This window comes from Ruditapes philippinarum, unplaced genomic scaffold (genome assembly GCF_026571515.1).
Source record: "Ruditapes philippinarum isolate M1 unplaced genomic scaffold, ASM2657151v2 ctg5037_1_1_1_1, whole genome shotgun sequence".
Classification (NCBI taxonomy): domain Eukaryota; kingdom Metazoa; phylum Mollusca; class Bivalvia; order Venerida; family Veneridae; genus Ruditapes; species Ruditapes philippinarum.
In genome coordinates this window covers 17,077-42,231 of record NW_026863259.1, presented here as the reverse complement: position 1 = coordinate 42,231, position 25,155 = coordinate 17,077, and the positions used below count along the sequence as shown (strand labels likewise).

The 25,155-nt window shown below is 32.7% G+C and overlaps 1 protein-coding gene across 4 annotated transcripts; it reads left to right on the top strand.

Annotated features, from left to right (window-relative positions):
* LOC132721631 (uncharacterized) lies at window positions 1-23,512 on the top strand. 4 transcript variants are annotated; one of them, XM_060705956.1, is made up of 10 exons: window positions 4,954-5,052; window positions 5,408-5,536; window positions 8,482-8,625; window positions 10,167-10,316; window positions 17,141-17,285; window positions 19,378-19,527; window positions 20,118-20,231; window positions 21,609-21,790; window positions 22,287-22,418; window positions 23,373-23,512. In XM_060705956.1, the coding sequence occupies exons 3-10, from the start codon at window positions 8,533-8,535 to the stop codon at window positions 23,469-23,471; spliced, it is 1,065 nt and encodes a 354-aa protein (XP_060561939.1). In that variant the 5' UTR covers window positions 4,954-5,052; window positions 5,408-5,536; window positions 8,482-8,532; the 3' UTR covers window positions 23,472-23,512. The 4 variants fall into 4 exon arrangements, with proteins under 4 accessions (XP_060561940.1, XP_060561939.1, XP_060561941.1 ...); XM_060705957.1 differs by lacking the exons at window positions 4,954-5,052; window positions 5,408-5,536 and adding an exon at window positions 1-122; XM_060705958.1 differs by lacking the exon at window positions 10,167-10,316.
* The last annotated feature ends 1,643 nt before the right edge of the window (window positions 23,513-25,155 follow it).

Below are 25,155 nucleotides of genomic sequence, written 5' to 3'. Positions count from 1 at the left end.
TCTTGAGCTGCACTGTCAACATCACTGTCATCATGGACATTGTGTGAGAGACTCTGATTCTTCTTACAAGTGCCAGTGTAGCAGTGGCTAGCAGGGAACACACTGTTCGCACGAAGTAATACGTAAGTTCGTAAATTCAACAGTCGGTGTTTATTAATGTTGATGCCGAAACATGCCGTCCGATACCTATTTTAGTTGTTCTCATTCCTTTTAGTATTTGTTTCGGAATACTGAGCGATTCCAATGCTTCGATTTCCTAATACATGTACGTTTTATTTGGTCTAAAGACAGATTATTGCTTATTGCGGTAGTAGATTGCATTAAACCATTTTTATAGTTGAGTTATTGTCTTCGGCACTTATAGCTGCATGCCTCCCATTGAGCCAAGACATTTCAAGACAATCGAACATGAGACAATTGAAGATTAAGTAATTGCTCACTTGTTATGTGCGATTAATGATTGATTTTGCAGTATTTATCACCATATTTCTACTGCGCGTCAAACGCAGTAAGGGTAATTTTGCATATTTTGACCGCTTTTTAGTAATTTACATGGATAACATATGTTTAAGTACAATATTTTACTTTTAAATACAAACATTTAATGAAAATTAGCGTTAATCTAGAGGTTTGCTGCTTTAAAGTTAATACATAAAAACTGTGCTTTAAAGATAATTTCTAATATTGTAAGCATATGATTCGACGCCATATCGACAATGTGGTTGAGAATTTTGTCATGAAATAAAGTTTTATATTTTTTTACCCACATATGATTAACTATCTTTTGCATTTTCGAGTGCTGTTTTAAAAATGTGTAAGTCTACGAGTAACCAGTGTTTTAGTTTTGCATTGTTTTGTTAGTATATTTGTCCTTAACAACACTGGGTAAATGATTAAGCATACCACAGTCATTGATTGATAAAACTTGATAAACATTTGATCGATAAACCTAATTCAATTACTAGGTTATTTGAATAGCCTAGCTCGTCATCTTGTCGAAATTTGTTGTTTATTAAAAAGTCCATTTAGGACTAAAGTACTCCAAATCAAGACTCATAGTTAGGTTCGATTTCAATAACACGGAGTTTAAGGCTGTTAAAATCAGTTTATCTTTCCTGTAGATTCAATCCAATAAATGACTTTAAACATCAATTACATGTATTGTGAACATTTTCGTTTTCGCTTTCTCAGAGAAAGACACAATATCCAGGAAATGATTTTTCCGAAATGTTTAAATGTTGGGAGAAAGTGCATGCACTTATTTATACTACTATGCATTTTATACCACAGAAAAACAGTTTAGAGTCAATTTGTTCAACAAACTTCTTATAATTATTCTATAAAAAAATAAAAAGAAAATAATAATAAAAAATAAATAAAGCCATTAAAGCCAAAGCTTTTCGTATCATTTTCTATTGAAAAAGCAAAAAACCCCAACATATTGTTTCTGAAGAAATAATGCTTTAAAAACTTTAAGCGACGAAAAATTATGATAAAAATATGGTTTCTGTTAATATTTATTTACTGCGCTAAGTCGGCTCCTCGTTGAGTTTTATCAGCGCGAATTATTCGGAATACTAGTAGGTCTTATTCGACACATCATGATTTATCAATTTAACAGACATATTAAGGAAAGTGCTATTAAAAGCTCACCTAAGGGGCCAATCCTTTCTCAATAATTCATGCCTGTACTGTGTAAATTGGTAATTGGTATTATTTGTATATATACTGTGAATTTGTTTGAAATAAACTATACTAAAACTAGAATATTCAATTTTCTATCTCATCATGATCTAAGTTATATGTAGTTAAATATTCATGTATGCCTTTTTTATTAGTGTTATGCATCGATGTACATGATGTATGCGCATCGTTTAAGACGACACGAGAAAAACCATGAACAATAGGGCGCTTCCATTTGCCTTTTACGTTTGTCAAGGGCCTAAAGATAAATTAAAGGTTGACCAGAAACTAGACGGCAGTACCTTTTTAAAATTGGGGGAAATTTTTTAAAACAATGCCCGGGGGAAATTAAATATATACACGATACTGGTTTGGAAAAACTTACTTTTGAAAATTCCCTTAAATCTGGTTTATTTTAAAAATACCTAGGCGAAATATACAGATTTTGAAATGTTTTGTCCTGTTTTGAAATCGCAAATTAAAAATGGGTTTCCTCCGAACGGGTTAAAGGGTGGGGTATGATATCGGGGCCCCATGCCCTAAAAGCCACAGCGATTTATTTTTAAATGTAATGGGACAGAAAATTATTATCTCCCCCATAGTTTGACAAAGAAAATCAAAAATTAAAGGGTTTTTGGGAAAACTGAAACCAAATTCTAATAAAACACGTATTATTTTTTCCCCCTTAAAAAATTTGGGCCATGGTTATCTTTGTGAAAACAGAAAAGATGTACAGAAAATAATCGAGAATGAAATAGGTATTACGATCTCATTTTAGAGTCATGTGCACTTAAATATGTTTATTTTCTCTGTTGATGATCAAATCAAGTCTAGATAATTCACAATCAAGCTAGGCAAGGCCTTAATGTTTTTGCATTTCATGTAGCTTACATTATTTGTAGCAACTGTCCCTAATTTAGCTATAAAATGTCACGTTTCCTTATCTAGAGTCGACCCATAACTGTACTTCCTTGCCGCAAGACTGTCATGTAAGTCATAAGTTGTAATATCTCATTAGCGATTAGAGCGCCCAAAATCAACAATGGTGAAATTTGCCAAACTTGCAAGGTAAACGTTTTGTATTTCATTGCCTTAATAAAAAATATGGTTATAAGAAAAAATAATAAAAAAATGAAAAGAAATGAAAAACAATTTACGGTTTACGTAATGTTTGTAAATTTATTATAATAAATAATATAAACAAGTTTGTTGAAGCCCCGGACAAATTTTTTTCTAAACTGACAGCCATATCCAGTCCGCAGTACCCCATTACCTTTCCCCAGTCTGAATATATTCGTTTTTCTATCCAGCCTAAATTTTGGTATCGTCCATTGACCCTTCTGTTTTTGTCTACGGTCACGGAAATGCATGAACCAAGTGTACTTAGATGACTGTGCTTTATTTGAAACAACGCACACTTTTTCTTAAGGAGTGTGCGTTATCTGAGACATCGCAATGTGCGTGATTACCAATATTACTGGCATACAACAGCTTAGGAACATCAAAGAAAAATCGCCGCACCATGCCATAAAAATACTTTATGGATTTGGTTGTCAGTTTAGAAAAAGTTTTTTCTGGGGCTTGAACTTGTTTATAGGTCTCATAATCCTATTTCCTGAATGTAATTATAGGTGCAAGGAATAACTGTCTGTATAAACATTTTCATGAGTAGATATTCTCGCATGCAATTTTTTCAATGTCAAGTCCCCGAAAAAAAATAACAATATTCGTTTTCATTGAAATAGAGAAGAAAAAATTTGTCATTTACATGTGCACATGTACCATAAAAAGTAACAGAAGTTTCGTGGGGGGATTTAATTTAAGGGAAGCAAAACATAAATTGAAATTTTTTGTCAATCTTATTTTCTTATTTTCTTCAATCTTAATTCCTATTTTTTGTTTATCATGCGATATTAAAACAGTTATAATATATCGAATTCGACTGTTATGTGGAAATATCAGGTTTTTGTGGTATCTCGGGGGTTTTCCCCGTACAGGAAATCTTCTCGTCCTCGGTCACTATAATCCATAATAAAAACATATTTAATTTATAATTCAATAAAAGTATTTTTTAAAGACGCCTAATTCGTCTTTTTACCAAAATAATGACAGTAAAATGTAAAAAACAACAACAACATCAACAACAACAAAAACACCACGAAAATTTGTTATTCTTCTTATTGTTTATCGATCACCACTTCTGCAAGCGTTCTAGGGGTACTGCTCCAACACCTGTATTGATTTTAAATTTTCCCGTATCAAATTGTGAACTTCCGAATCACATAAAAAAAGAAAGTTATTTCAATGCAAATGCAATTTTAAACAATGAGATACAAATTTTATTTCAAATATTTTCTTATTTCACTGCAAAGAAAAACAAAACAAAACAAAAGAACGCCAAAATTATAATGTTTAGTCAATGTTTTTTTCTCTTTCAATTACAGTTTCTGTGACTTTAATTGTATTTCTACAGTTTCAACTGTGCACAGCTCCAGGCGGTGGTAAGCATATTTTGAGTAAACATCATTTGACATCACAAGTTGAATGTGAACTTTTTTAGACATTTGGAAAGAAGACATATACAACATTATGTTTATCTTGAACATTTTTATAACAAAACATTAATAACCATTAAAAACTTACAAGATAGAAAAACAGCCTTAAAAGAATATAGACTTTGACATATTGTGACCTGAAAACATTTTACCAGACAAATTGTGCCAGGTGCACATAAACTATTCTTCGAAGAAAGTTAATGTAACGAATAACAAAGATAATGAAAAAGAGCAGCATTCGTGGATAGAAGCCCCACAGCCCCCTCTCAAGCCCCTCCCTAAAATATCTAGTTGAACAGGACAATCGGAAAATGCTTATTTTTGGGGCACCAAAAAAAGGGAAAAACGAAAAAAAGTTTTTTTAAGTTTTAAAATAAGCTAAGGGGGTTTTTTTACTTCACGATTTTTGAGAGGGCTTTGGGCCTCTTTTAAATCTTTTCCCTTTTGGTAGCCCTTTAAAAAAAATTTTCTGGGTTACTTAATAATAATTTAGTGGGAAAATTATTGCCCCACAATAAAAAAGGACTTTATCTTTATTTTTAAATTAAAATTTTAAAAAAGACTCGCGAAAATGGGTTTAAAATTTTTTCTTGCACCCCAAAGTTTTAACCCCATTTACTTTTTCAAAGGGAAATAATGATTTTTAAAATAAATTTTTTATTTTTTGTTTTGGGTTTTTTCAGTTTGGTTTAGGGGCAGGGGTAAACACCCACGGGTAGTGAACATGGACATTGTGTGAGAGTACATGCTTCTACATACAAGTGTCAGTGTAGCGTTGGCTGGCAGGGAACTGACTGTTCGCAAGTAGATTTACGTAAGTTCATAGAATCATCTCAAAAAAATAAAAAAATGACGGTACCAAAAATGGGAGCTGAATAAATCCATTCAAGAAATTAAAAAAAGTTATAATTAAGAAGTGTTGCGACCGGTACAAATCCGCCGAAACCTAATTTGACTATTATTACTATTTACAATCACTTTCTTTATTTTTATTGTATTAGTGTAAAATAAAAATGTTTCATAGATCATGCCGATTTTGTTTTAGTTTCAAACAATTTTTATTTAAGCTTGATTGAAAATATTCTCGCGAAAACGTGTTACAGCTATTTTGTTTATACTCTGTATAATAATATGTTACTCAAAACCACGACCATTTTATTGATTTACAGATGCTCTTGAGCTGCACTGTCAACATCACTGTCATCATGGACATTGTTGTGAGAGACTCTGAATTCTTCTTACAAGTGCCAGTGTAGCAGTGGCTGGGCAGGGAACACACTGTTCGCACGAAATAATACGTAAGTTCGTAAATTCAACAGTCGGTGTTAAGTAATGTGCATGCCGATACATGCCGCCCGACACCTATTTTAATTGTTCCTCATTCCTTCGGATCAATGAGCCGATTCCAATCTTTCGAATTCCTTATACGTGTTTGGTCTTTAGACTGATTGTTGCTTATTGCGGTAGTAGAAGTTGCATTAATCCATTATTATAGCTGAGTTATTGTCTTTGGCACTTAAAGCTGCATGCCTCCCATTGAGCCAAGACATTTCAAGACAATCAAACTTGAGAAAAATGTACTAATATATCTAGAAAAGTAAAAAGTTAAAAAAAGATTGAAGATTCAAGTAATACTTTACTTGTTATGTTCGATTAATTACTGATTTTGCAGTAAAAAACACATATTTCTACTGTGCGACTAACGCATATAGGCCTATTTTGCAGATTTTGACAGCTTTTTGACAATTAACATGGATTGTATATGCCGTTTGCAATATGCAAATAACAATATATTACTTTAAAAATACAAAGATTTCATGAAAATAAGCGTGAACCTTGAGGTTTGCTGCTTTAAAGTTAATACTTAAAAATTATGTTATTCTGTTTTAAAAAGTATAAGTCTACGAGTAATCAGTGTTTTAGTTTTGCTATATTGTTAGTATATTTGTACTTAACAACCCTGGGTAAATGATAAAGCATACTACAGTCACTGATTGATAAAACTTGATTAATATTAGATCGATAAACCTAATTCAAATACACGTGTACCAGGTTTTTTTTGCATAACATCCTCATCTTATCAAATTTTGTTGCTATATGTCCATGTTTGTATACGGAAAAAATTAATGGTCTATTCAAAACTTTGAATTAGGACTAAGGCACTCTCTATTGAGTCTCCTTATTTGGTCCGATTTCAATAACATGGAGTTTAAGGCTGTTACTTAATTCATAAAAACTTATAAAGTTATCTTTCCTGTAGATTTAATACAATAAATTACGAGGGATGTTCAAATATGAATGCAACTGGTTCAGTTTTCAGAAGTGCTTAACAAACAGCACCAAAATAATTATCTCAATCCTTCAAAATATTCACTACCATGTGATATACAAATGTACAAAGTTTTAGTCTTTAATCCATTTTAAATGCGTTTTTATAATATTTTCGAGATATACTGTTCAGACCCTGGAAAATAGCCTAACCGAGATTTTTTCGCTTTTGACATTTTCTTTCTGTAGGGTGTTTTTGAGCCTCGGAAATATGTAGAAGTCAAATGGGGCAAGATCTGGCGAATAAAGAGGGTGAGGAAGCTCGAAAACCTTTTCTTGTTTCAGATAGTCTCGTACAATGGCCGATTTGTGTGACGAAGCATTGTTATGCAACAACCTGACACCACGGAGACCAGTTGCTGGTCGACGGTTTTTAAAATATTTCTTGAGTTTATGAAAGACCTTGCCTTTGTAAAACTTGGCATTTACAGATTTACCCTCTGGTACGGCAATTTGAATAGTAGGACATTGATTGGTAAAGAAAATTACAAAAATGGCCTTTTTGACACTCATGATCCGTTTTGCTATGCACGGTCTATACTTCCTTTGGTTGCCCATATTTTGTTATGTATCTTTCCCTTGGGTTCATAAAAGTGAACCCACGTCTCATCACCAGTGATGATATTTGCAAAAGATCTATAGTTGAATTAAGGGAACTGTTTCAACAATAATTGTTTGGATATTCTTACCCGAGCAAGATTTTGCTCTTTTGTAAGGAGATGTGGTATCCATCTGGCACTTATCCTTCTCATTTTTAAATCACGTCTGAGAATTGGATGAGCGGCTCTTACAGATTTTCCAACGCATTTAACTTTATACCTAGTTGTAAGTCTCGAATCAGTAGCAAATCATATCCTTTACCTAAACCAGTTTAGGCGAAGTTGCAGTTTTCGGACAGTGTGCATGAGATGCATCTTTTACTGATTCCACACCACTTTTAAATTTCTTACACCACCGTGTGAAAGATGAAAAAAAATTTTTTTTTTTTCCCCCTAAACAAAAATAATTTTATTAAAAATGTCTTTCGCCCGTATAAAAAAAAAAATACAGCGGGTTCCCTTTATATAAAGGGCGAAACCCTATTTGGGCCCAAAAGAAAGGAGACCTTTTTTTCCCCAACCAATACACGTGAGATATGCCCCTTTTCCCTGATGTTTAACGGTTTTTCGTTAAATTGGGCATGTAAAAACACAAACTTCAATTTTAAAACCCGTGTCTAGAGCAAGCTTTTTTTTTCACAAAACGCACACCACAAATAATTTTACTGAACAGAAAAAAAACATGTCCAATTTTTGATAGTCCCTTTTTCCCAAAATTTCAATGTTCAGGAAATGGAAATTAAAATAATTTCCTTTTTTATATCCCTTTTTTAAAAAGCTATTTACCCCCAAGCATAATTTAACATTATAGTTAACTGTTCACTAAATGAAACTGCCTTTCAGCATACCAGTAACTAATTGTCAATGGTAAAGAACAAATATCAGTCGATTATAAAAACAAAAACAAAAAAATAAAAAAATAAATAAATAGATAGTTAAAACTTTTTTCGTGTATTTTATTTTGCTATTTATATACATACTGATGCTATAACTAATCAAATATTTGTTTGTCCATCACGTACATCTGTTATAATTGTATTCTTTTAAAATGTATGTAAGATTGCCGCTGGCATTTTGAAGTAGCAAATACCTCAATAGCTTTCAATGACATAGATTATTTTACTTTGACCGTCATATTTATAAATATATCTTCGCTCCGCATTCACTAAATTATTCGAACTAAAATACAGCATGAAACAAATATTTGAATCAAACTGATTTTAACGCACATTATTTGTCACTTTCATCCGCCGTCATTCTCGCGTCGTTCTACAAAGGTTTACATGTACTGTTTAGTATTTTTGTTATATGTTCAGCTTCCGGGGCATACTCTTCTGATCACGAGTGCCATAGACAATGCAGCCGGCATGGCAGCTGTGTACATCACTCATCTGGCCACGGTTACATCTGTCAGTGTGCCTCTGGGTGGCATGGCACGCACTGTGAACTGGAAAATGCACGTTAAAATAAAAAATTAAAGTTTTACTATTTTTTTTCCTTTTAAATTTGAAATAAAATATTAAAAAAGCCAAAATTTTTTTTTTGAAAACTGGGATTTTTATTTTTAACTTTAATTTTTATGTAATGAAAATATTTTGGGTTTGGACGCCCCATAATTTTTTAAGGGGCCCAAAGAACCCAAGCTTCAAAAACCCTAAAATTTCCGATGGAGTAAATGTATCATACTTCGTCCATAAGAACTTTAAGACAGTCAGTGAAGATGACGACGAATGTTATCCCTTACCACGTTTTAAATATAATGGACTTGCAAATTTGGCCAAAACCATCTTTTTTAGCATACGACCTAAATTTCAAACAGTACAGGCCATGATCAGACGACACGGCTGATCTCGACATGCGTAAATATAGTTGTCGCCAGCAGGTGAAGGGCTAGGCAAAATATATGCAAGTGTTTTTGCTAAAAACGGTTCAATACCACAGGTTTACTCAATCTTTTAGAACAATGTACTCATACTGTGTTCTTGCTTTGAAATCTTTGAACAACAACAACAACAACAACAATTATAACAAAACATGGCCTCTTTACGCGTTTTATCAAAAATCCTATTTGATCTTTAACCTCAGAAAGTTTTCTTGAGTAATTTTTATTTGACCCTAGCCTTTATACTTTATAATTAAACCCAAACCGTAGGAAAAATTTAAAAACCCCGTATGTCCCAAAGCTGTTTAAATTTCTAACACATGTATGCCCAATGTTGGGTTTTAGACCCGGGTCTTTTGAGACAGGCCGGTTGACGAAATTTTTTCACCCTGACTTTGCTCAAAACGTTTTGGAATTTATTGACCGCCATGTTGGGGTTTAAAAAAAAGGGGCCCTTTTAAAAATCAAAATATTTTAAATTTTAAAATTTAAAAACCCCCTTTTTTGGCTATGTAAAAAATTTAAACATTTAAAATTTACTATGAATGTAATTTTTAAACAAAGTGGTTTTATTCAGTAATAACAGGTAAAAAGCTAAAATTGGAAAATAAATAAAAGTCTTTAAACAGTGATTAAAACATGTAAAAGTAAAGTAAGAAAAAGTGTTCATATATTTTAATTATATACCTCATTGGCTGCATGACTACCTCCTTTACAACAGAGCAGTAAATATCCTATATTTCGTTAAATTCTGGTTTAGTTTCATTCTAGACATAACGTTTACTTAAAACGTATTTGTTTTTAATCCGGATTGCTGTTTAAATTAAGATATGAGCAATAGCAATTCTTCCACAGTCCAATCAAATACTTGAAATTGCCACCATAACTTTAGTTCAAATGTAAATTCATCAACTTTACGTTCCCGTGTCTGCATGGTATTGATATTAGATGCAGAGCTTACAAAATACATAATAATACAACACTATACGATTGTTGACACTTAAATTCAGCGACAAGCGTGCCAGGAGTGCAAATGTCTTGTGAGATCCTAGCTAAGCTGAATTATACAAGTTCCAGAATACCATCTTGAGATACCACTATTTTAAACTACATTTTCAGCTTCCGTGTCACACACGCAAACGCATGACTATTGTAACGGTCACTGTGGTAGCCATGGAAAATGTGTATCAAGTCATTTTGATCATCATGGTTATAGTTGTCAATGTGAGTCAGGATGGCATGGAACGTACTGTACACAGCAATATACATGTAAGTAACACCACAGAAAAATGCGTATACAGTAGAATCCCTACTAAAGACCACCTCGGATTTAAGACCACCCCGCTTTTAAGACCAGTTTTTAAAAGAACGGAATTTTCTGTTCTGTATTTCAATGGTTACATGATCCAGAATATAAATCCACTTTTTAGACCAACAAATTCAGTCCCAATTCATTATTTTGTTCTTTATTTGACCTCACTATTGAGACCACTGATATTCAAATTAACACCTTCCTATATCTTAAATGTGTTGTTATGTTGTTATATATCTGCTTTATTGCTCTTAGGCATGACACTTGATTACACAAGGTGTCAAAAACTGTTATTTATGGGATATTTAATGAAAAAAGGTGAGAATAATAATTTCATAGTGGTTTAATGTTGCTTTATGCACATTTGTTTTGTGAAGAAATAATGTCTGATATGATACGTGAATTATGTACATCATACAACAATTACTATTGAAAACAGAACAAAGAAAATTTGATATTAAATTTTTTCAGAAATATGTTTTCTTTCCATCAGATGTAACATTATAACCTACTTTCATATTGTAGGTTAAGATACATATTGATTCCATACAAAATGACTAAAATAGGCCCTGGTCATAACGTGTGTAAGCAATGATAAGAATATCCACAATAAAGACCACCCCGCAATTAAGACCACTTTGGTTCAGTCCCGATGGTGGTCTTAATTGAGGGTTTTTACTGTAATTATATAGACATATCGGACTACATTGATAAATAGTCAGCCAAATTTCAAACTAGTAACACAAAATGCAAATTCATATAGAAAATCCCATGCAGCTCGGGAATGAATTAAGTGATCATCGGCTTACAAGTAAATCTAGATCACTGAGCACTGACATATTTGTTGGGGACTTTTGCTTTTTAGTTTGATAATATTTAATTGCTCTTTGTTTACAATATATAGTCATATTTTCTTACATACATGTATAAAAACTTAAATAAAGGTCAAAGTGTTGAACAACAAGTTCTTACAAGATAAGTGACTGTTCTTCCCTTATAGAGTATGAGCTAGAAATGGAAAAGGTTACCCCCTCTGTCTATTTTATGGGACCCATGTAGTTTTAAAGATAAACATATAGGAAGACATTTGCAAGTTGTTGTTTGACTGAAACGTTACCATTAAGACACAAGCCAATGTGAATTATCTGCCCCTGTCACAATTTCTTAAAAAAACAGCCTAATTGAAATAACCATTAATTTTTTAACCAAATGAATTGTTATGTGGTCGGTTTTTGTTTTAGATCATAGACAAGGTCTATAAAATGATTTACTTCATAATTAATTGATGTTATTACTTTTCAAAATGGCGGCCAAATTCAAAATGGCCGCCATTTTCCTGTTATTTTATTAACATTTTAATATAAACTTTGTGGTTTTGTTTGAAAAAAGCAAATCATCACTTAATTATAAAAAAAATTGTTTGTATAAATATTATAGAAGTTAAATAGACTTTTTGTTGTTCAATTTGGTTTAATAATAATGCTATTAAAGGATATAAATTACCCCCCCCCCCCACTTTTCCAATGTTTTACAATATAGCTTTTTTGTCACATACTAATTATTACTCGAAATCTTCTTCGAAAATGACATCAATATAAATTTCCATCTCAATTTCCTCTAGATCACCTTCTTCATTTTGATCATCTTCTAACACTTCACTTGCATTTTTATTAGCTATGATTTCAATTAATTCTGGTGGTTGTACTGTCCAGGTACAGTGTATATGTAAGACCTGCGGTTGAACTAGTATTCCACCCATATCTATTAGGACTTGGAATAGTTGGGAATTGGCAATAGGCAATTCACCACACAAATACTTGGTAATTTGATCTAAAAAATGCATCTTTAATGTGGAAAGATATAGTGGTATTGAATGCAAGTCAATAACATAGGTAATTGTAAGTATGTCTGCATTTGGTCTAAATTTTTGTCTGAAAATGTCAATGCGCAACTTATTTAAGATACTTTATTTGCCGTTCCTGTATTAAATGCAAACAAACTGTTCTAGAATTTTGAAATCTTCTTCTTGAATATCAACACTCTTGCCCATTCTCTTGAAAACTGGTTATAATTCCCCCTCCTTATAAAAAAGGGCTCGTGGTATCACATCCGGTGAAAATAAGTAGCCCAATCAATGCTTTCCAAAGATCTCCTAGTCTACCAATGATTTTATTCACTTTTAACAGTCTTCTATTATAAGCCACACCAGTGTCAAAAAGTATTAAACTGTTGATAGACTGTGGTGCTTACGTTAGAAGTAATACCATAACATTAGTATCAGGAGAAAGTAAAATTATTGCTTTGTCATTATTTTTAGCCGCATGTTGCATATGTAACATAATTCATGTATCGGCTTCCTCCTGAGACGTATGTAGATCTGGTATTACTTCTACTTTTCCATCTTTACTTTGGAGGAATACACATGTCTGAGTTTGATCCCCGGGAGATGCTTTGGTAGTTTAGCACAGAGGAAGGTAGTCTAGTACTGTTGTAACTCTCCAGGAACGATGGTTAAGAAACTACCCGCCAATATGACTGAAATACTGTTAGGAAAAGGGGTAAAATGAAACAAACAAACAAACAAACTTCACAAGCACAAGATTCTCCTTCCATCCAATTTCCCTGCATATTTAACTTATTAACAATTCCTCTAATGTAAATCTTATCAATTGTTTCTTAATTTTATCATTATAACAAACAAAACCTTTTCAGTTTACCAAAACTTTGGTTTTGTTGCAATTTATCAGGTATGTATCACTCATTCCACTTCATGACCTTTTTGCAGATTTGATAAATTCTGTTTTGTATGCATCTGTCACTAAGTCTGCACGCTCACATTTTAGTAAAATCTCAAAATCTTTTTCCGTGCGTCTTTAAAGGATGAAGGGAGACAAGAAAGTGTTTGAAGATATATGTATATCATGTTTTTGCTACCTGACCTCTGTTCATTGTATATTTTTAAATCGCCTTCGAGATCATGCAATAGTTTTGCCTTGGCAGTCTTTGTTGGTAAGCCATCTGCTGAAGCTAGAGACCAAGGGACTGGTCCAAGCGGGTACGTTAGTGTCTTATAAGGATAATGTCATTTCGATCTGATAACATGATAAGCTGACCGAAGATATTGCCAGCGGCCTTATCTTCGATAAGATTGTTCTGAGTTTATGCCACTTTCTTAAATTTCTTTGTATCGGCAAATGTTTTACAGTTTTGCTTCTTCAGTGGAGCATACAAACTAACAGTTTTATCAACCAGACGTTCTTGGACGAGCTTTTTGTGTGCCTCAAGTCCATTTCGATAGGAATCAAGCAGACTCTTTTCGATCTTTTCTGGTGCAGGAGCCCCTGAACTAAAACAGAACAACACATCCCTATTATCTGTTACAAATGAATTCATAAAGTTAGTTATTGATTCTTTGAGTTTCGTGACATTTTTTTCAAATGCTGCTATATTTGCTGGTTGTGTATCAATGTGTGAAGAATCCACTGATGATATGCCGGCCATGCAGAATGTAGCCTCAACATAGCTGGCTCTCGAGTGTTGTGTTTAACTCCATCTGTAGTAGGCAGCAAAGTTTCTGCTAAATCCTATTATGCCTCTACGAGTCTTTGCATGTTTGTTTATTATTTGCTCAATAGTTATATTAACAGCATTTTTGAAGAAGCTCTCTTGATCCTGGGTGTGCTTAACATAAGAACATATACAGATAGATATTTTGCATAGTTAGATAGATATTTTGCATAGTTTTGATGATCATATGCAAAGAATAATTGTAGCATATTTTATAATGTTGATATGTATAGGTGAAAATCATTTTCCTTCGTTGCTCTCATAAAACGAAGAACAAGCCAAATCTTAACAATAAATCCATTCAAAACTGTGCCTTCTTCCCTAAGTGACCATTTCCGACGTCTTCCGTGAACTGTTGATACCTCTTATAAAGTTCAAAAACAGAATCATTAGCTAACACACCTACAAGGTGTTCATGTCTTTGATTCTCAGCTAGCACATTTAACGCTTGGTTAATATCTTCCAATGCACTAGAGTTGTGGATTTGGATAACTGCTGCTACAAAATCTTCAAAAAGCAGTCTTTCGGGAGCTTCAACTGTAAACACATTAACACATTCACTCTTCTCTATCAAGATTTCTTAGAAACGACTTCCTGGTATGAACCAAGCAAACGAAAAGCCCCTAAATGTTTGATAGTATCACTGTACTTTGTTGGATTTTCCATACTAAAGAATATGCCTTTTAGCAGCAGCCAAATCAAAGGTCACAAATGTGTACTGTTGGTTTAGAGCTCTTGGAACACTTAAAATTTCTATATTTTTCTGAACACTGGCATTTTTTGTACTTTGGGCAGTTCAAATACATTGGTAGACATGTAGAGGACGTTTGATCTTGCAACTCAGAGGTTCGAGAGATCCAGCCAGCCCAACAATCTGCTTGTCATCTACACATGAACCAGAGAAGTTCAGATGGAACAGCAAAACCGGAAACATTTCCTTTGCCAAAAAGTATTGATAAATGGTTCTTATTTCCAAATAATTCAGCCAATTCTTCAGGATTGTATTTAACAGTGCGTGCCTTAGTCGCCTGTATATTTGATATATAAGTGGATGTTTGTTCTCTTTTAGTGTCATCATCATCTTACGACTGTTCTCTTTCTTGAATGACAATTCTGTGTGCAGTATGGGTTGTTATTTAGATGGATTAGATGGAAATGGTCCCAGCACAAATGTGTTATCAAATTGCTTTTCGCAGAAATTGCATCAGGGGAACAATGTCCTGATCAAGAGTACTGTTACACAGTTTTCAACTCCAAAATCTGAGAGTATTACTGACAATGTCCGAAATGATTCATCAGTGTATTATGCTGTCATATGCTGTGTTGCATTTCAAAAAAGATAGATTTAATCAACAAAATCACTATAAAACAATTGATTTTCAGGGAGAAGCATACCATTATACTTCTGCTTTTTTCTAATGGCGCAATGAAAATATGGGAAGTAATATTTTTTAAAGGGGAGTAACAATGATAATGAAATGTAATGCATTGATCTCAATTATCATTCTAATAATAATGAAAAGCTACCAACTGAATAAAATAAGAGTAAGAACAGTTTCCCTTGATGGAACTCAAAGAGCAGCATTTCTGTCAATTAAATAGTCATTTTGGTGCGGGTAAGCTTTACAATTCAATATAGTCATATGAAAATACAGCCTTTCTGTCAAATAGTCAATTTGGTGCGGGTAAGCTTTACTATTCAATATAGTCATAATAAAATACAGAAGCAGGAACGGAACGGATAAGTCAACTACCAACTTTTTAAGTTGTTTTTCATATAAGTGAGAGTATATAAAGTTTCTAGAGAGGACAAAAAGTCAATATTCGCATGAAATTCAATTAAAAGTACATGTATCTTATCGAACTATAAAGGCAGCTCAAATCGACCCCCCCAATTATGTTCATATCTCTATAAAATTGAAATAATATACAAGAGCAGACTATTTAAAATTCTACCTAGCAAAGAGTTAGTTCAACTAAGCATTTCATAAATATTTAATAATTACATTAAACTATTTATAAATGGGTATAAATACATTAAATATTGTTATGAATTGTTTATCTGTTCAATAATTGGCGGCCATTTTAAAATGGCGGACACCATTAATTATGTTATTTTTTATGTTAAAACTTAATTTTTTTGTATAAATCATAAAACATATATTTACAACTCAAAACAATGTTTAGATCACAAACTTACTTCGCCATAGAAAAGATGTATGAAGAACTCTTATAAAATTTATATAGAAAAAATATGATTCAAGGGGAGATAATCAACTTGTTCTATTGGATTCATGGTAAACGTTTCAGCTGAACAACAAGTGCCAATCGATAGAACATACCCTAAGCTTCAATACTATATAGGTGTACAAAAATACCTAGGGGGGGGGGGGGTAAGGGGGGTTATGCTAGCCCAGCGTCTATTAAGTATCATAAAATGTATAAACAAACACAGTTAAACCTGTGATCAATAGCCATTGAAAGGATAAGCCTACCATGGTTTTTATTGACAAGTGGTCTTTATTTGGAGGTAGTTCTTCCATTAATCAATGGATATTTGTTACAAGTGGTCTTTATTAACATAGTGACCTTTATTCGGAGTTGGTCTTAAAACATGATTGTCTGTACATGTTTAACGTTGAAACCATAGAAGGTTATACAGGCGCTCTTATTTCTACACTGCCTTGATGAAATGTCATACAATTCTATAAAGAAACATTTGAAATAATAATACAATAGATAATTCAAAAGATAATGCCTGAACAAAATCAATGGACTATGTACGACAGAGGGCACGTGACTCGTACATATCGTATCGTTGTTAATCGTACATTTATTACTTTCATTTTATCAAAGTAATACTAAAAATGTAACCCAACAATTATTATTTGTAGAGCTATTGTATTTACCAAAAAGTGATATTTTATATTTCTAAACTCACGCTGACATTTTCCTTTTCTTAGTTTTACTATTTCAAACTATTCGATTTTTGATGCAGATTTTGCAAAATATATACAATAATACAACACTATACCTTTGTTGACACTTAAAATCGCCGTCATGCATCTGTCCTGAAGTAACGACACAGTGATTTATCGTTTACCTCCGAAAGAAGTTTTTTTTTGAGATCTTAGCCTAGTTGAATTTTACTTGAGTCAAATACAAGCTCCAGAATACCATCTTGAGATACCGGTATTTTAAACTTCATTTTCAGTTTCCGGGTCACACACGCAAACGAGTGACTATTGTCACGGTCACTGTGGTAGCCATGGAAAATGTGTATCAAGTCATCATGCACAGTGATCGTTGTCAGTGTGATTCAGGATGGCATGGAACGTACTGTACACAGCAATATACATGTAAGTAACATCACAGAAAAATGCGTATAATTATATAAACATGTCGGGCTGCATTGATTAATGGTCAGCCAACATTCAAACTAGTAACACAAAAAATGCAAATACATATGAAAAATCCCATCTAGCCGGGGATTGGACTAAGTGATCATGGATTCCCGGTAATTCTAGATCACTGAGCACTGACATAGGGACTTGTTGATTTTCAGTTTGATCATATTTAATTGCTTTTTGTTAATAATCTTAAGTCATATTTTTTACATATAAATTTTTTTATAAAGGTTAAAAGTGTTGAACAAGTTTTAACAACATAAGTGAATGCCCTTCCCTTAAGTATCATAAAATGTACATAAAAAAATTCAAACCAAAACAGTCAAACTGTGATCAATAGCCATTGAAAGGATAGGCCTCCTTTGGCTTTTATTGACAAGTGGTCTTTATTTGGATTTTTTTTTCTTTTTAATAAATGTTTTTTTGTTAAAAAGTGGTTTTTGTATTTTCTGATCGTAAGATCAGTAAATACATAGCTATATAACATCCACGGTCTAACACAAAATTTCCTCACAGTCCTAACAACGCAAAGCAGTTCTCACTCAAAACTGCTTAAAAACCAGCAATTTAAAAGAAAGAATAATTTTTAATGAAGGCATTTAACGAATTACAGAGCATTAAAAGTTTAGATAAGTCAACAGAAATATGAGGTTACAATCACAAATTTCGCGGATGAATATCTTTTTTACCCAATGAAAAATGTTCGGCTATTTCCGTAAAGCTTCGGATTATCATGAATATCATTTTAATCAATGAAAATGCTATTTTAGCTATGTCGATTACCGAATACTCCAGAACGTAGTACACAAATAAATCTGACTGTCGAGTAGTGGAATATATACATGTCGGACTGTTTTGGCGAGAAGATTTTCGCTAAATTATTTTCATCAGTGTTAAACAATAGGTTTATCGTGAACAAAATACCTCGAAATTAATAAGGATTACAAACACGATATGGAAATTCTCAATTTAGAATTACATAAAGTATTCGTTTTTATTCAAAGTACATATGTATAACTTCGCCGTGGTGCAGAGGTAAGCGGTCTTGTTGAGAGTGTGAGAGGCCTATGGTTAAAATCCTAGTCGAGGCAATTCTATTTTTTTTTTCATGCAAAATTCCATATGTATCAATCTCAAACTGTTATAGAAGAAAATCAAAACGCTGTCGCTGCGTAAGATGAATTATATTATATAAAAATAAACTTATAAAGGAAAGTACATACAGATAGTCAGTATGATTTAGATTGCAAAAATCAGAAAATACCATAGAGCTGCAGCCCTTTGATTATTCCAATGGTGACATTTTTCGGGGGTGTTCTTCAACACAGGATTGCCTGTTTTACAATGAAAACAAAGTAGGTTATACAGGGGATTTTATATGCATTGCCTTTATGAGATGTCAGACAATTCTATAAAGAAATATTTGAAATAATTGTGCAATAGAAATTCTGAAGACAACCAACGGACCGTGTACGAATTACAACAATGGCAGAGGGCACGTTAGTCATAGTTGATAATCGTATATCTATTTATTTTCATTTTAACAAAGCCATGCTTAAAATGTTTCACAAAAAGACATGTGTGGTAGTACTTTTGAGTCTACCAAAATTATTATATATTTTTAAACTTACGCTGACATTTCGTCGCATGCTTTAGAATTACATGTATTTCCCAAAATAACGAGCTTTTTCCAAATAAGGAGCACGTAAATTGCTTTTTTCTTTATTTTTATTTCAAATTTATAAACACCTATAGCTGTAGCCTATGTATCTGCTTACATTTTTTAATAATAAAAAAGAATACTTCCAAATGCTTGTATGAAATAAATATGAAATAATATTGTTTTAATTAAAAGCAAAATCATTGCAAAATGGATGAAACCCTTCTTAAAAAAGCAAAAGTAATATTTTTGATCCGAACAATTTATTTTGTTTACTTGCAATATTTTGTGTATAAGCCATCTATGTTATAACTGGAAGTTCAGTATGTATAGATATAATAAAAATATTTCATAAGATATAGCTTTAAACCTTTCACTCGGCAGCAAGTGGCACAACGCATTGCGGCAATATCTACTGCGTGCACGGAGTTTGCGCACATAACAGTATATATACGAGTTTATTTGGTTTCTCATACCATTGTAATTGTAACCATGGATGGCATGGTCAGCATTGCGATCAACAAATATCAACGGGTATTTTTTTTGTTATTTCAAGGGAAAATTTCGTAAAAACAAATGTAATATTTAGATACATGTTCATAACTGACGATTAATATATGACATGGTGATCATTCAAATTAATAAAATAAAACCATATAATAGGATGAACGAGGACATTATTTATATTCAAACTGCATGTCTCCAGATGAGTCAAAATCCACCAAGAAAATCAACCTTGAGAAAAATTAACTAAGATTTTAAGAAAAGTAAAATATTCACAATTCAAGTAATGATTTACGTATTATATGCAATGAATGATTGACCTTGCAGTATTTATCACCATATTTCTACTGCGTGACTCTCAATCAGGGCATTTTCCTCATGCAGTATTTTTAATTTGTACTTGGATTGAACGTGCCGTTTGCAATGTGTAAATTACTTTCTTTGTTAACTTGACAATATTTTATTCTTTAATACAATTTTCAAAGTTTTCATGAAAATCAGCATAAAGCTGAAGGCGTGTTGCTTTTACAGGAAGAATGTAGATAAATGAAAGGAATGTAGATATATATAGATGTTGGATAAATAAAACTAAAATAATTCCTGTTTATTGACTCTCTTAGCAAAAACAACAAAAAAGACGACGACTTCAACAACAACAACTACTACTACAACAACAACATCCACAGTAGCACCGACCACAACCGTGCCGACCACAACAAGCGCTCCATTTACCGGTATTAAATCTAAGTCACCTAGTAAACAAGAAATTACTGTCCGTAAACGTCAAGATTTAAACAGTATAGGAAAACAGTGATTCATATTGACTCCACGTTGATTTTTTTGCTGCATATTTTAAGATGATTATCAAAATCGTGGGGTATTCTCATGCGTTTGAATTAAATAAAAATGAAATAATATCAATTATTTGACTAAAAGGTACATTTCTAAGATACACTGTTGTCACACCGTTTATTATAAGTAATAGTATTCGAGCATTCTTCCACTATCTAGAACGCAATTTGCCTAAACATGCAATTCCAAAGGTTACTTGTACAATCTTGCATTAAACAAATAAAAATAAACATAGTCGCCGATAAAAGGATGCTGTTTCAGACAAATGAAATTGTAAACTATAGAGAATAGAAAAGATGACTATACGTATATAAGTGGGAAAAGGGTAACGTTGCAAATAAATTTGTTCCACATCTACAAAGCTTGCTGGTTATCAAAAGAACAGTATTTGTTGAATTCAGTAGCATTCAGTTGAATTCAGTTGATCAGTTGATCAGTTTCGATTGAATGATATACATGTCATATCAAATCAACTTTTTTCACGCGCTCAGCTCCAAAAAGTTTTTTTTTTAAACGTTGTTGACTAGTTGATAACAGTTTCTGTTTATAGGCGGTTAGTTAAGTTTTGCATACATCTAAGACCATGCAATGACTTTTTACGGAGACCATGGCCATGATATCAGTTGAAATGAAACAATAAACATTAATGAAACTTTTAATCGTTGTAAACAATAAAAATATCAATAAAAATATCAAGTTCAAAATCAAGGTATCTTTATTTCTTTATATCTTACCCCTTTGAATCAAACCAAATCGAACCTGTTTAACGGAGTTTCCGTTTTATTTTCCTTGACATTGTTAAATCATACCAACTGATTATTATAAAGACATTTAAAACAATGGTTGAAACGCCATGTGCATAATTTTGAAATCATCATATTTGAAAATTAGGAATATCTATTTTCAATATAATCCGGAGTCTCCCGTAACACCTTATTTCATGCGCGAAAGTGGCTGGGGGCTAAAGCATGGCATATTAATACCTTTAGTTCATTGTGCAATGTATGGTACAATCAACTTTGATCGCAGAACTATGCGTGATTAAAATGCGTACATATATTTAATCTCTGAGCATAAAAGACACCGGAAAGTGGACAAAGTTTGCTTTTCATTCCCGAAATTTCTGCGCCAACTTGATAAAGTTTTGTTTTTCTTAAATTGTATTTTTATTTTGATTTTCTACAAATAACATTACATGAACAGAACACTTCAATATAAAGTACAAAAAAGTACTGAGATATGTTTTTTCCATGTTTTAGCGGCACCAATTTTCTATCGCTGTAACCACGTCAGCACCATTGTGGCAGTTGCTTATCAAACTCCTGTTTCTAACCCAAACGCTTCAATATGTGCGCACGGACAGCAGGCGTCTCACGAAGCGTTTGTTCTCACGGAATGTGATGTACCTACAACTCCAGCCACATGGAAACAGGGTGTCAACGTGCGTTCTTGTTTTTCACGAATGGTTGCACGTTTTCAGTTTTTGAAAGATAATAAATACACACAAATGGTTGCTTGTTTGAACTATAATATTCTAACAATACCTAAATTATCATCCTTCTTATATTTATTGACTTTAATTTAAAGAAACAAAAGTCACTCCTGAGACAGACTCTCGATTGTGGCGAATTCGTCAGATCCATTTTTATTAGTTTAATAGTATTTGATTGTTTTTCTTTCTATTAAAACGGATTCCACATGGTTTGCGTTCACATAGGAGAAAGAATTTACAAATAAGTTTACAGTTTTAACATGGATGTTGTAGTTGTTTTTAAAAACCAAAAGGGTCGGACCGCAAGCTTAAACAACGTTAGAGAGTTGGCTCATCCATATTTTTTGAAATTACATTATTTAGTTTAAAAAGCTGCAAACTTAAATACAAACATTACAACTTGTATACCAATCTGTTGTCAAGATGTCATATTTTAAATATTCAGGTAATGTCACGCTGTGCAAGCTCGAATCCTATACCGTACGACACACCTATAGCAAGCTTTGACCACGGACTTTATTCGTCAGCTGGCAGTCTCTCAGGGGTGTTTCTCGGGTGTACAAGTGATGGGTTCAAGGTAAGCATTTAATAAATGTTCTTATGAATTCGACCAATTTCGTTGAGGCATTTTACAGCTATTTTATGTAAGTATAAGTTAGCTTTTTTCCATCTTTTCATTTGTCTTTCTGTTTGATGTACATTATATCTGTATTGCATTGATATTAAAATTGAGAAATGAATTTAGTAGCAAAACGTTATCTTGTCAAATCATAGTTAATGTTGTCACGGGAAATATAAAACTATCTGACTTGAAATGTCTTAATTCATGGTAAGGTGATAACGCGTATCCTTGTGGCTGAGGGTTAAGACATCAAATTTGCAGATACCAGTTATCCCTGCGTTCGCGCAAGAAGCGACTAAATTGTTTTGAATTACTGGAGTCTATGCATCTCTTAGCTCCAGCAGGTGAGGTTGTTTTGACCCCTGGTGTTGCTTTAAGTTTGTAACACACGAGGTAAGCCAAACCATCTTTCCTGTTTCGGTCTTAGTTGCGCCTTAAAACCAAACCAACAAAAATGATAAAGCGCCAGAAATAAATATATTGTTGATTCTATAGAATGGGCAAACATGTGTTCTACAATTTTAATTCTAAGACGCAAAAGTTGGTTCAGCTATATGGTCAATGAGTAATTTTTTGGGAAATGTGATGAGACACCAATAATAAAAATGTCTTTGAAAAGAATTCTTATCATTTTTAGATTCAATGCCCTTGATAAGGAATATAAACTATAAAAATAGGTTTGTATTTGTTGTAAATTAAGTTATATGATTTATATAACAATTAGCCTCGCTCCAGAATCTAGCACTGCTAACAGTACAGACCAGGATTCATTCCAGCTGATCTTATAGTCTGCACTGCTCGCTATGCGGTCAATACATATTTGGAAAATAATGGAAAATCTCACTGAACGATGGACAAGTCCAATAAAGATGTTCAAAATGGTTAAATGTTTTCCATCAATTATTATAGATTGCGTTCCAAACATGCGGTCAGGCGCCTGAAATGACCGAACTTCTGCAAGGACATCACTTTAGCCAGAATCCAGTCAATTACTTCACAATATCTTAGATATCTGAAATGAATTTATATTGCAATAAAAATCTGCTGTATATTTCAATTATTCTATATATGTTCCATTCAAAGAATAAGGCTCATGTGTTGGTTTTCAAGGATCGATAGGTGTTTATGCACGTACTGTCTTCTGATAATTTACAGGGTTATGCTCTACTGTCCTCACATCCGTGTCACAATCTGGACCTGGCATATCTTTTATGCATTGTCGCAATGACTGACTCTTAAGAAGCACTTACCGCTTACTGTCACACTATTGCCGCTGAATGTCGCAACCGCCGCTATAATGTCTCAAAATATTTTTGCCGTTAAATGTAGCAATAATGGCATTAAATGTTGCACCATTTCCCATTACCGTTTTTAAAACGTCGCAACACGACCGCTCAATCTCGCAATCACCAAATATATGTTCGTTCACGTTATTCGTATGTATGTTATTTGACCCCGTGTTCACTTAATTACGAAAGATCAAGAACAGGATCAAATGATCCCGATTTTATGATCATTGTTTTATCAAAACAAAGTTGATCGTATTTTCCTTAAATTAAATGATACAGAATCAAGCCTATTTCGGGATGATATTAGCAAATAACAAAACAAATACAAAACTAATCAGATAATAATCAGGATTAATTTTAGGATCAGGATCAATATTTGGATCAACTTTAAAATGCCCATTTCATTTTTGATGAGCGTCAATTTGGTAGGTAGTTGGTAGTTGGATATTCGGATAACAAACTACCTACTAGCTGGTAGTTGGTTATTAGTAATTTCGAACTATTTAACAAGTGGTAGATAGTAATTCAATCCACTATTACCAGCATGAAATGTTCAAACACATCATACTTTTTTAAACACAGAATAAAGGAATGGATTCAGTTGGTAACACGCGCGAATCCACCAGAAGGTAGTTGGTAATTCGAACAAAATATCCCCCCCCTCAAAACAGAAAGTACTTTTTCGGAATAAATATAGAATCAAGAAAGTGTTTTGATATGCTGTTTAGAAGCATAAAGTATTTTAAATAGTCAACATTTTCTATTCCGTAAATCGTTTTGAAAATCATCATTAAGAATGTCTTTATTATGCCATGTTTTATAATAAACTAGTTTATTGTCAATTTTAATGCAAGAATTATTCCACATTATGTCTTTAACATTACTTTTGATTTTATTATGCTCATGCTGAATGTGAAACCAAGACGAATGAACATCATTCATTAACGAAGTATGTGGATATCAATTATTGATATCTTTTTTTGAAAGATTACATTGGAAAATAAAATAATTTCCATATTGCTTTATCTTGTGCTTTACAAAAAGGTGTCTACGAACCTCATTTTCTTTGTTTATATACGTTTTTACCCATCTTGCTTTTAAATGCATTAAGATAAAAAAGTAATGGCTATCACTTTTACCCATTAATTTTAATGTTAAGTTTTATAGTTTTGCGTTTGATTTTTTTATGTTTTTTTTTCTGACCATAGAAAATGAAACATATTGCTCTAGTTATTTTTTCTTCTTATCATTAGATGGATTTGCTAATATCGAAAAAGTTTATATTAATTTTGGCAATGCAAAAGTTTTTTTTATCGCCATTACTTTTTCAATCAGAGTAAGCTTTGTGTATTGCCTTTGTTTTAAGTAATTCAAAAATTCTATAAGTTTAGGTTCGAAACTTA